The sequence below is a fragment of the Sesamum indicum genome, linkage group LG6 (assembly GCF_026168435.1).
Source record: "Sesamum indicum cultivar Baizhima isolate 11 linkage group LG6, ASM2616843v1, whole genome shotgun sequence".
NCBI lineage: Eukaryota > Viridiplantae > Streptophyta > Magnoliopsida > Lamiales > Pedaliaceae > Sesamum > Sesamum indicum.
Window position 1 is genome coordinate 20,413,967 of NC_142662.1, and position 15,388 is coordinate 20,429,354.

The following is a 15,388-nucleotide window of genomic DNA, read 5'->3' on the forward strand; positions in this document are numbered from 1 at the left end:
CTCTATATCCATTGGCCAGTTTCGGCTTGGCCAATTAAAGCGAATATCGAGTGGATTTCCACCCAATGTAATAAAAATCGTCGATATTTTAAATTTATTGCAATTTTTCACAATATAATGAGAAAAAATAAAAATACTTATAAAAACACAATAGTTTTAATTTATCACAATTATTACTTATTTATCACCAGATATGTCAATATTTTGCCAAAATATTATCTCATTTTTAAATGCAGAATACATTCTCGGTTAAAAAGCAAATTCTTTGTCCTCTACCTCTAGGACAAATATGATGATTAATTTGACAACTCATAAGTCACAAAAAACATAAAATAATCAAGGAAAATGAAATTTTGAAAAGTCAAATCTTTCAAATTTATCCAATCTTAACCTTTTTAAATTTAAAACTTCGGATTAAATCACCTAAAAATTTTAACTAATATTGGTTTTAAGTAAATTACAACAACCTCTCATGAGATTTGACGTAATTATAAATACCCTCTTATTATTTAAAAATTTACTATTATACCCCTAATTGTAATGTTCGTTTAACAATTAACCCAATCCATTTGATTTCCATTCATACTTTATGGTGAACTGACCAAAATATCATTGTGGATTAAAATTTATATTTTTATTTATTTTTTTTATGGAGTAAGTGGATAATTTTTTTTTGTAATTTTTAAAATTTTTTCATCCATCTTGTTCGATTTTTTATAATTTTTTAATTTTAAAGACAAAGTTGACAATCTCGTACCTCAATCCAAGGATTACATAATTTTATAAAAAATCAAAGGTATTTATAATTTTCAAATAATGAGGGGGTATTCGTAATTATGCAAAACCTCATGAGTATATATATATATATAATTTCCACCATTGCACTTTTTTTCTGTTTAAAAAAAATATTTTGCAACTTACATTCACTCTTTCTTATTAGCATTTTGACGTTTCTTCATGCAATGAAGCTATATAATTAGATATAATTTATTATTAAATAAAATATTGGAATTTTAATTTGGTCTATAGACTCTATATTATGAAAATTATAATATATACGCTATAATAATTTGGTTTGTTGCATGTAGTGGTGGTTCGATTTAGAAAAATGAAACTATTGTATAATTGATCGACACTAAATTGCCCATTTCTATTAATTATAATTCAGAATAACACATAAATCAATTTTTTTTATATATATTCAACTTTTTAGAAAATAAAAAATAAATAATTTCAATAAAATAATATATCAATAAATTTTACCCCATTTATTCTTGAATAATACTTCAAATTTTGTTCACTTGATGATACTTTTTCGTTTGCTTTCGTATCATACATGAATAAAATTTAAATTATGAATTATTAGTGATGTCGAATAATTATTTATTATGTGATTTGTCACTTTGCTAGGTCGCATTTCGAGCGTGACTTGGCGCGAGTGGTAGATTAAACGTGTAATGGAGCATTCTTTTGTTAGGTTGCATTTCATTTTTCTTTTGTCATCTTCTGCCATCAGTACGGCAACAAGTTGGGCATTTTCTTAACCGGCAATAGGAAAGAAAGAAAATAGAAAATCGAAGGGGATTTTCTTCATGTAAAACCGTTGAGAATTTCGTAACCAAGTAAGTTTCCAAAGAGTACCTTTTAATTTTGAAATATAATTCGGAGTATTTGATTATTTTCGTGGCGCCTAACGGTGTTCTTGTTGTATGATTTATCTGCGATATTGTGAATGCCTCAAATTTAGGGCAGAAAGTTTTGATTGATTATTGTTTTTTCTCTATGTGCGATTGCCAACTCTCATCTTGATTGGATTTTCCACATGAATTCGGACTTGGGTTTTGCTTCTATTTTGCTTGGCTTTCGTTTCAGTTCCTACTGATGATTACTGGTTTCGAATTCCTGGTTCTTGGTGCGGCTTATCTGAACTCTTGATACATGCATCCGCTCTCCCCCTGGCTAGGTTGCTCGTTGTTGGGCAACATTCGAGTTGTGATGTAGAGAATTTTTCTACATAAATCTCGACATATAAGCATAAACGGGTGGTGCTATAACCTATTTTTATTATTCTTACTTATTTTGCCTGGTTGCAACCTAAGTTACAAGGAACTCGCCAAGGAAATGAAGCATGCTGTTGGGGTGTTGCTGGTGCGTTTTAGAGGCTGCGGTTCCTGCCTTTATAAAAGGGATCAAAAGAAATCTATATGGTTAGAAACTTTGATAGTTGTGCCTACGTTTGAGGTTTAGTTGTCCATCCACCAGCTAGACCTATGTTTTATTAACCTTATGTCTTTCCTTTTACTTGCTAGGAAAGTCTACCTAGACTTGTTGACGCACTTGTTTAAAATCTTAAAAGGAAAGCCAAGAAGAAGTAGTATTTGATTTTGGTAATGGTTTATTTGCATAACAGTGAGCCATCGATGTGAATTGAAATTGTTGGAGTCACAATGAGGCATCTTTGTGAATCAAAATTGTTGGAGAGTCATAGTGATGCACGGGCACAGTTGCTGAATGAGGAATTGGTAGTCTAGTAGTTTGGTCACTTTTAACTGCGGAGTAGGTTTCTTAAGTGAATTATCAGTGAGGTCCCATTTGCTCAGAAAGCACTTATTTTGAAGAGGTGTAAGACTGCTCCACTTTATCCTCCATCATAGCAAAGACATATAATTAGTGTAAGACTGCCCCACTTTATCCTCCACCGTAGCAAAGACATATAATTAGTGTAAGACTGCTGCTCATGAAGAATGTGTTGTGTGTTCTAAAACATATCTGGCACTGTTTACACGTTGCTTGGAATATTCAGGTGAATTGAAGGGAAATGAAAGATTACCATGATATGAGCAAATGATGGGGTTAAAAACCTAGCTTGAAGGATATGAGCTCTGTAGCAAGAAAGAATACTTTTTGGTCAATTAATGAGTGTAATCATGTTATTTTGCTACTTTTAATGATATCTCAGTATATTAATACTAGATTGATAATTGATCTATTTATTATCATATTTGTTTTGTTTAAAATTCTTTGTGAGTTAAAATGTTATTGATTTGCTTATTATTATTATTTTTATTCTAGTTGATTCTTTGAGAATTCATATGAAATTGTTTGATTAATTTATTTTTCGTGAATCGATTATATGCCACATCAATTCTTAGTGAATTCACGCAATAAATTCGTTTGGTAATTATCTTTAAGGTCTATTAATTCTTAGTGAATTTAATCAACTTATTAGTTCTTCGTGAATCAATTATTTTTTTGTAAGTTAATTAATTCTTACTGAATTTACATTAGTTAATTTTTAGTGAATTAATCATCTCACTTAATTCTTGGTGAACCACTGTGTAGCTATTAATTAACTTGTTTAACTTATTATTGGCCTGATTAGTTCTTAGTGAATTAATTATCTTAAATTATTTTTAGGGAATTTATTGTATTAGTTGATTTTTACTAAACTAATTGATTAAATTTTTTTAGTGAATTAATTGTTGGACAATTTCTAGCGAAATTATTGCGTTAATAATTCTTATTGAGTTAATTCCTTCATATATCATTTTATGGATTATCCATGCAAATTATGTATATGGCATTTATTATTTTTCATGATATGTTTGTGATAAATAATTTGTTGATATGCATGCATCTGTGGCTGCTTATGTTTGTGTAAACATGTTATGTGATGTATCTTTTCCCAAAATGAATATTTTTGAAAAAATGTTTTGGCAAGCGACATCATTTGTTTTGATATTTCACACTAGGTCAAATGTAGTACGCTTTATTGAGATGCCACATTCACTTTCACTACATTTGAGACACGATTAAATGAGAAGGGATATAGTTCTCCCGTTTATATCCATTCGCATTGTTGACTTGCTGAGATGTATCTTAGGCTCATCTTAGGATTTATTATGTGACACTCGTATCTATAATTTTAAATATTATGTGTCATCCTTAAATAACTGGGCCGATTGTCAAACAAGTATAGTTGATAATCATGAATCACAAGCACTGAGATGAATCAAGTTGGATGTTGTGAGCATGAGGCTAACGAGGGACTAGATCCTTGATTCGGTGTATTGAAAATTGATTTGGGGCATGGGTTATTACTTCATCTGTTTAGTGGCCTATGATGATGTGGTGGTAACTTAATATGGGTTTGTCCGGTTACATACTCTATTTCACGTATGAAAAGAGATGGTGATTGTTATTTTGAGAAGTATGAAGTCATTCTCAATGTGGATAAAAGTGAGAGATGTTGGATTTTTATCCATAGTTAGAAATAAGGGTAAATATAACTTTGGTCCTTAAATATGCCATTTATCCAGATCTGGCCCCTAATCATTAAACTTAGTCCCTCAAGTTTAAGGATTTCATCAAGTTTGGTCCTTCTGTTCAAAATCCGTTAATTTTAACTGATTTGTTAAAAAGAAAATAAATGCTATAGAATGGAGTGGAACCCATACCTTCAATTTCACTTGTAAAAGGACTCACCAATCCACCAAATCTCTTCCATGGCCTTCCAATAACCCAAATTTTACTTATCATGGTGAATTTCTCCCACATAGGATGAATTAGTCCAAACCTCCGTAAAAAATACAAATAAATAATTTTTTTTTCACGAACCCAAGCAGCCACGCAAACTAAGAGCCAAGTGGGAGTGAAAATAAGGAGAAGAAACAAAATAAGTAATAAATATTTTTATTGTGATGAACTAATTTTGAATTATATTTTAATTGATGTTTAAAATATTTTTGAGATTGTCTTAGTGTATTTGATGACTGATTTTATGTATTTGTTTATGAATTTTTATGTATTTTTATATATTATAATTTATGACATTGTTTGGTGTTTGTGTTATTTTGATTGGTTAAATATATAGGAATTTTTTGGAATTTGATATGGTTATTAGAATAATTAATTTTGGTTGATTTTGAGATTTTTCAGTATGGTTTTGACATTTTTTTAACATTTTTCAATTTATTATATAAGTAATATTTAATTTAGTAAAACAACTCAATATAAGTTTGGTGTGATGGTGAGGCCACTAATTTGTTAAGGTGAACTTGTGGGTTTGATTCTATTACAGCACATTTATGGTTCCCTTTTTTTTTTTTTTTTAACAAATTCATTAAAATTAACGGATTCTTAATGGAAGGACCAAAGTTGATGAAATTTCTAAACTCGAGAGACAAAATTTGATGAGGAGAAAATATGAGGGACCAAATCTGGATAAGTGGCATATATGAGGGACCAAAAGTTAATAATTATATGATTGGGTCACTCTTATCATTAGCTGTTGGATGGATATTGACTGAGTGTATCTTATCATTTAGTCGATAAGATGATAGGGTCGAAAAGATAATTTAATGTGGGTTACAAGTCTGTATAGCTTCACTATAAATAGGGAAGCACAAACTCAAGTGAAACATTAGTTGTGGCATTCCTTGAGTCACATAGATAATATAGAATGTCTTACACCTCAAAATATTAGTAGTTGTCTAATGGAGAACCACCAAATAACTTCAAGGATTTAGAGTTTGGACATTGAAAAAGACATTGATTGCCTCCTCTTGACGGACAAAGAATCAAAGGAGTGAAGAGGGGTTAGATCCATTCTCTAATATGAGACATATTAGAAGATGGAGTCCATTCGTAATTCAAGCTATACAAGATCCAAGTGTTTCTTTAGTTCTAGATATTGCAGTAGATTTACAAAGTGATTGTATTTAATTCTGATATCTGACATGGTTTTTGGTTATTAGTCTATCAAGTTGTATTCGGAGTTGTTGGTCATATGGGATTAGGATAGATCATGCATTTCTGTTTGATAATTGTGCATCATGTATTTTCTTGATAATCACTTCTCGTAGTAGCACGTGATAAATGGTGGTTTGGTTTTGTTGACTGTCCCAATTTTAGCTTTATCAACAATAGCAAGTTATAGATATTTTTTTGTCATTAACAATGTATGGTGAAATATTAGACAAGAAGAAGATATCATCAATTTCTTTCATATTGCATTTTCCATAAAGATCTGTAATCTAGCCACACACGGGAACTCTGTCTGTTTATTGGGATTTTGAAATGTATTCTAGCATTAATTTCAGGAACATCTAATAATGACTAGTTAAATTATTTGTCATCAACTACTTGCGTTCTAGTACATTCTGAGATCTACAAATTCCTTGATACTTTAAATTAATATGATTAGACAGAAAAACAAAAGTGAAACTACTTTGTTTTCACTCTGTTATCAGTTCCTTTTCTCTGTAGATATCTCTGTAATTATAAACTTGATACAGTTCTTTGCATGTATCAATTCGCCAAATACAGGCATCTGCTGACTACATTTTATTTTTAGTTTCTCCTTGTTTTTCAGCACCAAGCTCACCAGTTCGCTTTGTGGCAATTTATGCAGAATTTTTCTTTGAACTGTCTTGGAAACACTTTCGAATTTTGAATGCACCCTGTAGCATCTTGGCAAGTAGTTGAAATATTGACGTATGAAATTGTTAAAACAATCGGATATTCAGAGCATTGAAAAGCAAAAGCCAACAGACTGGTTCTCCTTCATTATTGATGATTGCGTTAGATTAGTAGTTCCAGTTGGACCTCGATTCCAGGTTGATGTGCCATCATGGTCTCTTCCACCTTCCAAGACTGGCCTAGCTGTCGGTGATAGTGAGTCCGACAATTCAAAGTGGTTAGGCACTCAAATTTGGCCAGTCAAAGGAAGAAACCGAAAAGTTGATTTCACTTTGGCTGGAAAAGGGAGACCTGAGACTTGTGAATGTCCATTCCAGGGATCGGTAGAATGTGTGAGATGGCACATCTTTAATAAAAAATTCCAGTTACAGATTGATCTTGGCCCTGCCTTTTGGAAATGGAAGTTTGATAGCATGGGCGAGGATGTTTCAAAGCAATGGAATTCAGAGGAACAAAAGAAATTTGAATCTATTGTGAAAACAAATTCAATGTTACAGGGTAGAAATTTTATAAAGTCTGCCTTAGAATGTTTTCCCTGCCAGACAAGAGAGAGCATTGTGAGCTACTATCTAAATGTATATCTTCCAAGGCGAATCAGGGCTCAGACAAGGTTAGGTGGTTTGAATGTCGACACAGATGATGATAGTGAGGGAATACCACCTCTCAAGGGGTCCCGTAAAAGGTTTCAAGCTTACAGTTTAACTTCAACCAATCCTAAACATGTAAAGACGACGTATCTGAGAGCCTGCCGGTGACGTCGCAATCCTCGCAAGAGAACTTGCTGAAAAACATTTTGTGGAGAAACTTCTCGGTTGGACTTTTTGCAGCGAAGGGTGGACATGCGCCAACAGGTTTTTTCCTAATACAATTGCTTTGCTTTTCGTCTACAAAAATTTACTACTTGCCTGTCAAAGTTAGTCTCATAGATGTTTCTTCCCAAGTTTATTTTGGAAATTTTATTGATATCTCAAAGATTCAGGTCAGCGTTTGGGCATCTATAAGTGGCTCTCCTTATAATGCTTACTTCAAGGGTGTTTGCAAACACTTATTTTTAGCGCTCATCAACTTATTCTTGAAAATAAGTTGAAAAAAGTGTTTTTGTTTTATAGTTTATGCTTTTGAACTACTTAAATTAAGTTGTTTTAAGCCAAAAGTTATAAGTAATTTCATACCAACTTTTGCAATTTATTCTTAAAATTTGAAGTATTATATTATTTTCTCTAACACTTCAAGTTCAACTTTTTCCTTATTTTTTTTTAATTTTTGTTTTGAAACGTTCCTAACTTTTTCTGTTGCTTAACATTCAAATTTATTTAATACTTGCTCCCCCACAAGAGCGGAAGAGTAGAAGTTATTGCAAACACTCGTTAAGTGGAAGATATTGAGACTCCAAGATTTTATGGTTATTAGGTCTTAATGTAGCACCCCCTACTCACTATATTTAATTATCACTATTTCATCATTTTCTTAATTAGAGCTCATTCTATAAGTAATTCCCTTTCAATTTGTAAAATAAATTTTAATTTGTTAATATATATATATATTATATATATATTACAAAAGATAATAGATACCACAAAAAGTTTATATTTACCCTCACTAGATGTCCTCATGGAAAGTAGTACCACAATTTTAAACACAAACTCGATAAAAGATTAGAATATTTAACAACCACAAACTCTGGCTTCAGATGTCACGGCTGACCCACCTAATAAGATCGGCGACACGGCTCAAAGTCCAATGTAGCTAGTCAGTGTGACCTATTCCCTGAAAAGTACGTGGCAAGGAATGAACTGTCTACTCAATAAGTATAGCTAATCAGTCTATATATATACATAGGCAATAATTCACATAAAAGCAGTCACATCGACTAACAACCATTCGTCATATAGTGCCATCATATATAAGCATTAATACATACTCAAAACTGTAAATCAACCTACGGCATAATATTTGATGTTATCGTTTATTAACTAAGAGCCCTAGTTACTCTAGTTGGAGTACATTAGTCAATGGTTTCGTCGGTCATCATCATCTCATTGTCATATCATATACAGCATATGATACTCGTTGTGTGTGATATCCTCACACTCTCTACTCCAGTGTGTAGTAATATCAACATAAGACATCACGACAAGAATGGTCTTTCCACACCACCCTAGTGTGTACCTAACAGCACAGGATATTCCCCGCTGCCCGTAATATCTCAGTATCCTACGCGCCATGGTATCTAGCTTAATTTATATATTTTTCATATTACATCATCATCAATCACATTGTCATAAACCATTGACTGTGTTCTCAACTAGGTAAGCATCATCTTTTATTTCAAGTTACAACGACAATGTCACTACTAAATCATTATATTCTCCATAATAATTACTTATTTAGTAATAACTTCTCAATTCGATTTTATGCAACAATCAATTATACGATTATCACATAATCATATCTCGCATGTCCCTACTTTACAATCACATAACACATAGTAACAATTTCATCGATATTATGATAATCTAACAAATAATCCACAACTAGTTATATAAATAATCAATATATGAAATCCACATATATAAATATAAAGTCAAGTTTACAATCACATCCATGAAACCAATATATATAATATATCCAATATTAAATCCAATTAGCTATACTTACCTTAAATCCCAAAATACTTTGATTTTATGAGGGACTGTTCAACCCTCTACTTTGTCGTCACATCCTATAATAGAGTATTATACGTATAATTAATATATTTAGAATATTATAAATTCTAAATAAAATATTATATAATGTTCGTATATTTTTCACCAATCTTTTAATATTCCATTTATATTAAAGCCCAAACCCCTATTCCATTTTTTTTAAATAACTATATTTTCTAAGCTTCTCAAATATATACATAATTTATCAACTAATTCATAAGAATTCATTTAATCAAACCCCTTATATATTTATAACTATTATTTTTAATACCATCTCTAAATGAGATTATCATTAAAACCTCATATTCCCTCTTTAATAACATAATATTTCTTAACTATAATTTCAGAACCATTTCTATGAATTTTTTATAAATTTATCGTTACTATATAATTTAATTAAACAACAATACATAGAATTACGTATTTGGTTAAATATTTCGATGGAATTGTGTAAATCAACTATAATAATAATTAAATATAAAAAATCTAATATTTTAATTATCAATTATATTGTTTTTATATCAGATGTGATATTTAATTCGACGCTAATTTAAATAACTAAAATCATAAAATACTCTGATTAAATAGTACATCGCTCAATATAAACAACATTCAATAAATAAACTAATTATATAGTATAATTATATAAATTAATAAAAATTAAAATAAAAATATTACCTCTATTTTTTTCTTGTCAGAGAGAGAATTGCAGTTCTACAAGATGTGTGTGTAGTGTAATTGTGTATGTGTGTGGTAATGAGAAAGAGAGGAGAGAGAAGTGAGGTGGGCGGTGGCCGCCCACTCCATTCTCTCTCTTCTCTCATTATAAATATATATATATATTTATGCGCATATATATATATATATATATCTCAAAATAAACTCTAGCCCCAAGGGGGCATCCCCTCAAAAAATAAGACCTGCCCCCAAGCAGACATCCTTCACGAAATAAGCCTTGTCCTTAAGCAGACATCCCCTCAGCGATCTAATCTTTACATACCAGCTTGCCTCAAGGAGTATTTTTAATATTTTAATTTAATAATCTTAGAGGTTTATTTTACCACCTTCGCTGTGTTAACATATGTTTGCTTGTAAGGATTTCACAAGGAAAGCATCCCTCTCATTAAAAGTCATGTCTTTCACACAAGTAAAAAGGCCCTCCATCATAGAGGCACCCCACCCTCCTTCGGGCAGACATTTAGGTCCTTCTCTAGGGTATTTATAAGCTTTGTTCTGTGCAGACACCTAAGCCCTCCTCCGTAGAGACATCTAAACCCTACTTTCGACGGACACCTTATTCTTCCTCTAATAAAGCTCCTATGTCTTACTCCAAGGAAGCCCCCCACAAATAAGCCCTCCGAGGAGAAGGCACAATAATTTTGCTCTATGCAATATTTATTTCGTAACATATATATATTTTTAGGATTTAACATTCTCTTGCAGAAAAATAAAGCCCTACACCAGAGTAGGCACAAAAGGTACCCGTTAAGCCCTCCTCCATGGAGGCACCTTCATCAACAGCCTTCATCCATACAAGCACGAAGTAATTCTTCTTTTCCTAATCATTCTTATGCTACTGAAATTCTTTGTAGGAATTTGAAAAAAAAATTGAAGGGGGATCCCCCTTTTTAGTGTAATAATGACTCCTACTCTAAGAAGTTAGGGGCACCCCTCCTCCTTAGAGTGGAGGGGGGGGGGGGACTAAATGATGTTTACGGCCCAAAAAGACTTGGCCCAAATAGGTTATATAGTCCAAGCTAAGCCCATTAGTCCAAGAAGAGGGTAGCCCACCAGAAGGACCACAGATCCAGCCCAAGAAGGAGGCCTGATAAAACACTTTTTCAAGACTCAAGCTCAAATTCAAGGCCTAATTAGGACAACCCAGGAGAAGGGAGGCGTCTCCAAGGCTTAGTACTCCTAAACCTAAGTGGACTCCTCACAAAATAGGATTCCTCACATGCAATGAGTCTTCCCCCAGGAAAAAACATGTTGCTGTGAGGTAATTAGTTGGAGATAAGATCAAATTATGCCTTATCCACGCGTATCTCACCCCTTTTCTCAAGAATAAAGATAGTGTGCAGAGTCCCAGCAGAGGGGGACGACCCCTCTATATATACAGGTGCAGTCCTCCTACAGAGGCACCTTCCAAGATCTGGAAAACTACTCTCTTATTACTCTAGCATTCGAATTGCACTCTGATCACAATTTCTCCTACGAATTTCTTAATCCAATCTCGATTTCTCATTATGATTTGGTTTTACAATTATTTATTCCTAAATTTGAGGTTAACTTGGGCATCGGAGTGCTAAGGCTTTTTTGAAGGTCCCTCCTTTAGGATTTGTATTCTTTTCGACCCAAGTTTTGAGCATAGTCAGTGTGTATTGGACCCGTACATTTTTGAACGCATCAGTATGTATATAAAAAAAGAAAATATAAAGAAATAGTCATAAATATAATAAAATAAAAAAAGGATAAAAGAATAACTCAAAAGATAGAAGAAAATAATTATATTTTTAATTAAAAAAGAACTTTTCAAGAAGATAAATAAAAAGAGTATAAGGTATCTATTAATTGATATCAAGACAAAACTTAGTTTTAAAAATTGTGAAAGGTTTTTATTTAAAATTTCTTAAATTATAAAAGCTAATTGATGTAAAACTTGAACGAAATTGTAAAGATTGAAAAATAAAAAGTAACTTATAATAAAAATAATTAAGAATGTAACAGAAATGGATGTACTAAAAAAAAAGAAATTAATGATGTGAAAGAATAATTAATAAAAAGTTAATGTAATTAACAACTTATATTTATAACAATAAGTGTATGTGGCAAATTAGGGAAAAATATTTTTTTAATCCATTAAGTATGTCCAATTTTTGTTTTAGTCCTATAAGTATGCCAATTTTTTATTAACTCTAGTAACTTGCAAAATTGATTACATTTAGTCCTCCAATGGATTGGATTTATAATTTGCGTTGGAAAAGTGACATGGCTGAACAACTAGATGCGTTTTTGTTGATTTGTAATCTTATGTGGCTAAAATTATGAGGTGAAAGACAAGTTGACCATCTGTTGGAGGGAAAAAGAAGACTTTTCCCTCCAAAACAGTATTTCTAACTAACAAAATATATTTTCTTCTCTCCAAGCTTGCACAAACCCGTTTCTACCCTTATCGCTCGGCTCCAATGTCTTCTTCCATGGCAGGATCACTTTTTTGCTACTGCAGAAAGAAAGCAATGGTTCGAACTTCTTGGACTAATCAAAATCGAGGAAAGAGGTTTCATTCCTGTCAAGATTACAAGGTAATAAGCTCATTTTTTCCCTAATCAATTTATTTTTTATTTTTTTTGGATTTTTTAAATGAATTTAGTTTTGCAGAGAGAATGGTCTGCCCAGTCAGCATACAAGCCACGTACTCTCCCATGTGGCATGACTCGTGGTTAATTGACCGAAAATTGGATCAACTAATTTACACGTTGGCAAGTTTCGGGTAAATTTAAAATTTTAGTAGGAAAAAAAAGTAGAAAAACCCTCAAACGGACTAAATCTAATCAATTTTGCAAGTTACTGGAGTTAATAACAAATGGATTTACTTATAGGATTAAAACTAAAATTGGACATACTTAACGGACTAAAAAAATATTTTTTCCAGCAAATTATATCAAACTAACTTATCCACCTCAACTGACGACATGCTGAAAAGAAATAGAAACATTGATTGATTTTCATTTTAAATAATGTAATATGATGTGGCAGTCTATGGCGACAACTTTTTATTCATAATTTTATTTCACTAATCATCACTACTAAAATTACAATAATCAATGATAAAGTAAAAAAATAGTCACTTGAAATATATAAGTAATGACAATTTTAACATTATCAGTTAACGTTGTTACCTAATAATTTCGTTTTCTCTAATGTTTGTTAATTTTCCAATCACCAACTAAATCTCACATGTAAGAAGACAAGGGCTAAGGGGGAAACCGTAGCTAGATGAGGAATGGTAGTGGCCTAACTCCTTTATCTTCCTCATTTCTCGTATATATGCACACACCATGTTGGTTCAAAGGCGTGCGTTTTGGACAAAAATGTCGGCAATAATTGTGGATGGGTCGTCAGAATATCTCTGCATTTTACGCACACTACAGCTCATCTAACATGAATAAATGCAATCCTCCTTCGTGTTTGTTTGTGCCTTGTGTTTATCATACCTTTTTGGAGCCATCTTTTTTCGGCTTCCATTCCACAAGCTAGCTAACACCAATTCCCTAACTTCACATCTATCACTGTTTATTCCACAAACATGTATTTTTGGCACCAACGAAAAAAACAAACACTAGAAGAAAATATTAGGTTGAATTACAAAACTCTAGTAGGAAGTCTACTTATTAATTTTTTTTATGGTTTTGGTCGTTGAGTTGTCAGAGTTTGTAAATATTATCGAAAAACAATATGTCGCTATATGTGCTTTTTTAATTCGGAGTTTTTGTTCCAATTGGTTATTTTTTTTCAGTATGAAAGCAAATCTTTCGTCCTATATTTTTTGTATTTCGACGTTTTAGTCTTTTATATTTTAGTATAGCAATTAGGTCTTGTAACTTTTAATTTTTCGCGGTTTTGGTCCATTAAATTGATAAATGAGAACAAAAGCCCCAAAGGCAAAAGCACGTGCACGGCACATGCTTTTTTCCGACAATATTTGCAAACTCTGACGATTGAGGGACTAAAATTAAAAAAAATAAAAAGTAATAGGACCTAATGCGTGCAAAATTAGCACGGATCCAATAAGCTTGGATCTTGCCGATGGACTTGGGCCAATTGAACAAAAGAACTTGAAGAACGGAACCTGCAAAACAACACGCTAGCACTTTGACGCTCAAGCTAGTTTTAGATTTATGAATAAATAATCGTAAAAAATAAATCATGATGATAAATTGAGATAAAATTCGTGAAAGAAATTGTATTCAGAGCACCGTTTGGATGCTAAAGTAAGAGCTTAGAGTAATTTTCAAATGATAGCAGACCATTCAACGAGGGCTGAACCTGTACTTATAGGGGCGCCCCCATTTGATGGGATTCTTCATGTCCCTATTATCTTATAAAAAATGGTTGATGGTTGTATGGATAAATTGTAATTTAGTCTTTTCTTCAACTGATTCCGCTAAAAACAATACATCTTTGTCCTGGGGAGGATCCCTTACACGTGAAGACTCCTAATCTGCAAGGGGCCCTTATAGGTTTAGGAGTTTTGGGTCCCGAAGGCGCCTCCTCACCCTGCGCCATCCTGGTAGGACGCTGCAGGTGGGCCTCAGTTTTGAAATATTCTCTACGATGCCTCTTTCTTGGGTTAGCTCTATGGTCATTTTGGTGGCTACCCTCTTCTTAGGCTATTGGGCAATCTTTAAGAGGTCTTAGGTTTTATTGTTCCCTTTTGGGCTAAGTTTTCTTAGGCCTGCACATCATTCAGTCCCCCCACTCTAAGGAGGAGGGATGCCCCTAACTCCTTTTTAGAGTAGGAGTCCTTGTTACATCGGAGGAAGGAGCCCCCCTACCTTGCAATTGCAGGCTAGGAAGGAGACCCCTACCTTGCAGGCTAGGCGCTGTTTTTTTTTCAAGTCCTGGCCCGGCAGCAAAACTCAATCTCATGTCCCGGCCTAAGCGCCGACTGCAACTGCAAGGATAGGGTTCATAAATCCCCAGCCCGGCCGCAACATGTCTAACATCGATCGTAAGATTAGAATTTTCTAATCCTGGCCCGCGCGCTTCATGCCGCTCATAGTGTCAATGGTCGCTCCTTGGGCGAGATGGACGGCAGTGACTTGTGGAGGATGTGCGGGAGGCTAGAGGATGTCGGCCAGCACGTAGGTGTGCAAATGGTCTTTGATCAAAGACTCTCATCGATTGGGGATTGCAATACTGTTCGTATGGGAACTTTCTTAATGCGTGGGGATGCTATCGACCAAGTATGAAGTCATTCCGAGGACGTTTGGCCATGGAGATATAAGGGCGATGATGAGGCGCCACCCTGCGCGTGAGCAGGAGAGTAATGTGTGAAGCAGAGTGCTTTATCCTTGGAGATTTGCAGAACTGTTTCTATGGCGAGATCTATGGAGTGTTAGGACCACCTCCAAGATGTTTCAGAGGTAGACGGTTCTGTTTCGGTAGGGAACGACGATGATGTTCAGAGTCTGTCAGTGTAG

The 15,388-nt window shown here is 33.3% G+C and overlaps 1 protein-coding gene across 5 annotated transcripts; it reads left to right on the plus strand.

Moving 5' to 3' along the window:
* Positions 1-1,464: 1,464 nt before the first annotated feature.
* On the plus strand, positions 1,465-13,725 carry LOC105164005 (inactive DNA gyrase subunit B3). 5 transcript variants are annotated; one of them, XR_016065684.1, is made up of 3 exons: positions 1,465-1,622; positions 6,413-7,331; positions 12,332-13,725. XR_016065684.1 is itself a non-coding variant. In XM_011082543.3 (2 exons), exon 2 carries the CDS (start codon positions 6,498-6,500, stop codon positions 7,233-7,235), a length of 738 nt encoding a protein of 245 aa, XP_011080845.1. In that variant the 5' UTR covers positions 1,465-1,622; positions 6,413-6,497; the 3' UTR covers positions 7,236-7,664. The 5 variants fall into 5 exon arrangements, 3 of the variants coding, with proteins under 3 accessions (XP_011080845.1, XP_011080846.1, XP_088737051.1); XR_016065683.1 differs by having other exon boundaries at positions 12,390-13,725; XM_011082543.3 differs by lacking the exon at positions 12,332-13,725 and having other exon boundaries at positions 6,413-7,664.
* Positions 13,726-15,388: the final 1,663 nt, after the last annotated feature.

Excerpts from the sequence above, each read along its gene's own strand:
- LOC105164005 (XM_011082543.3), top strand. The coding sequence starts at position 6,498 with ATGAAATTGTTAAAACAATCGGATATTCAGAGCATTGAAAAGCAAAAG.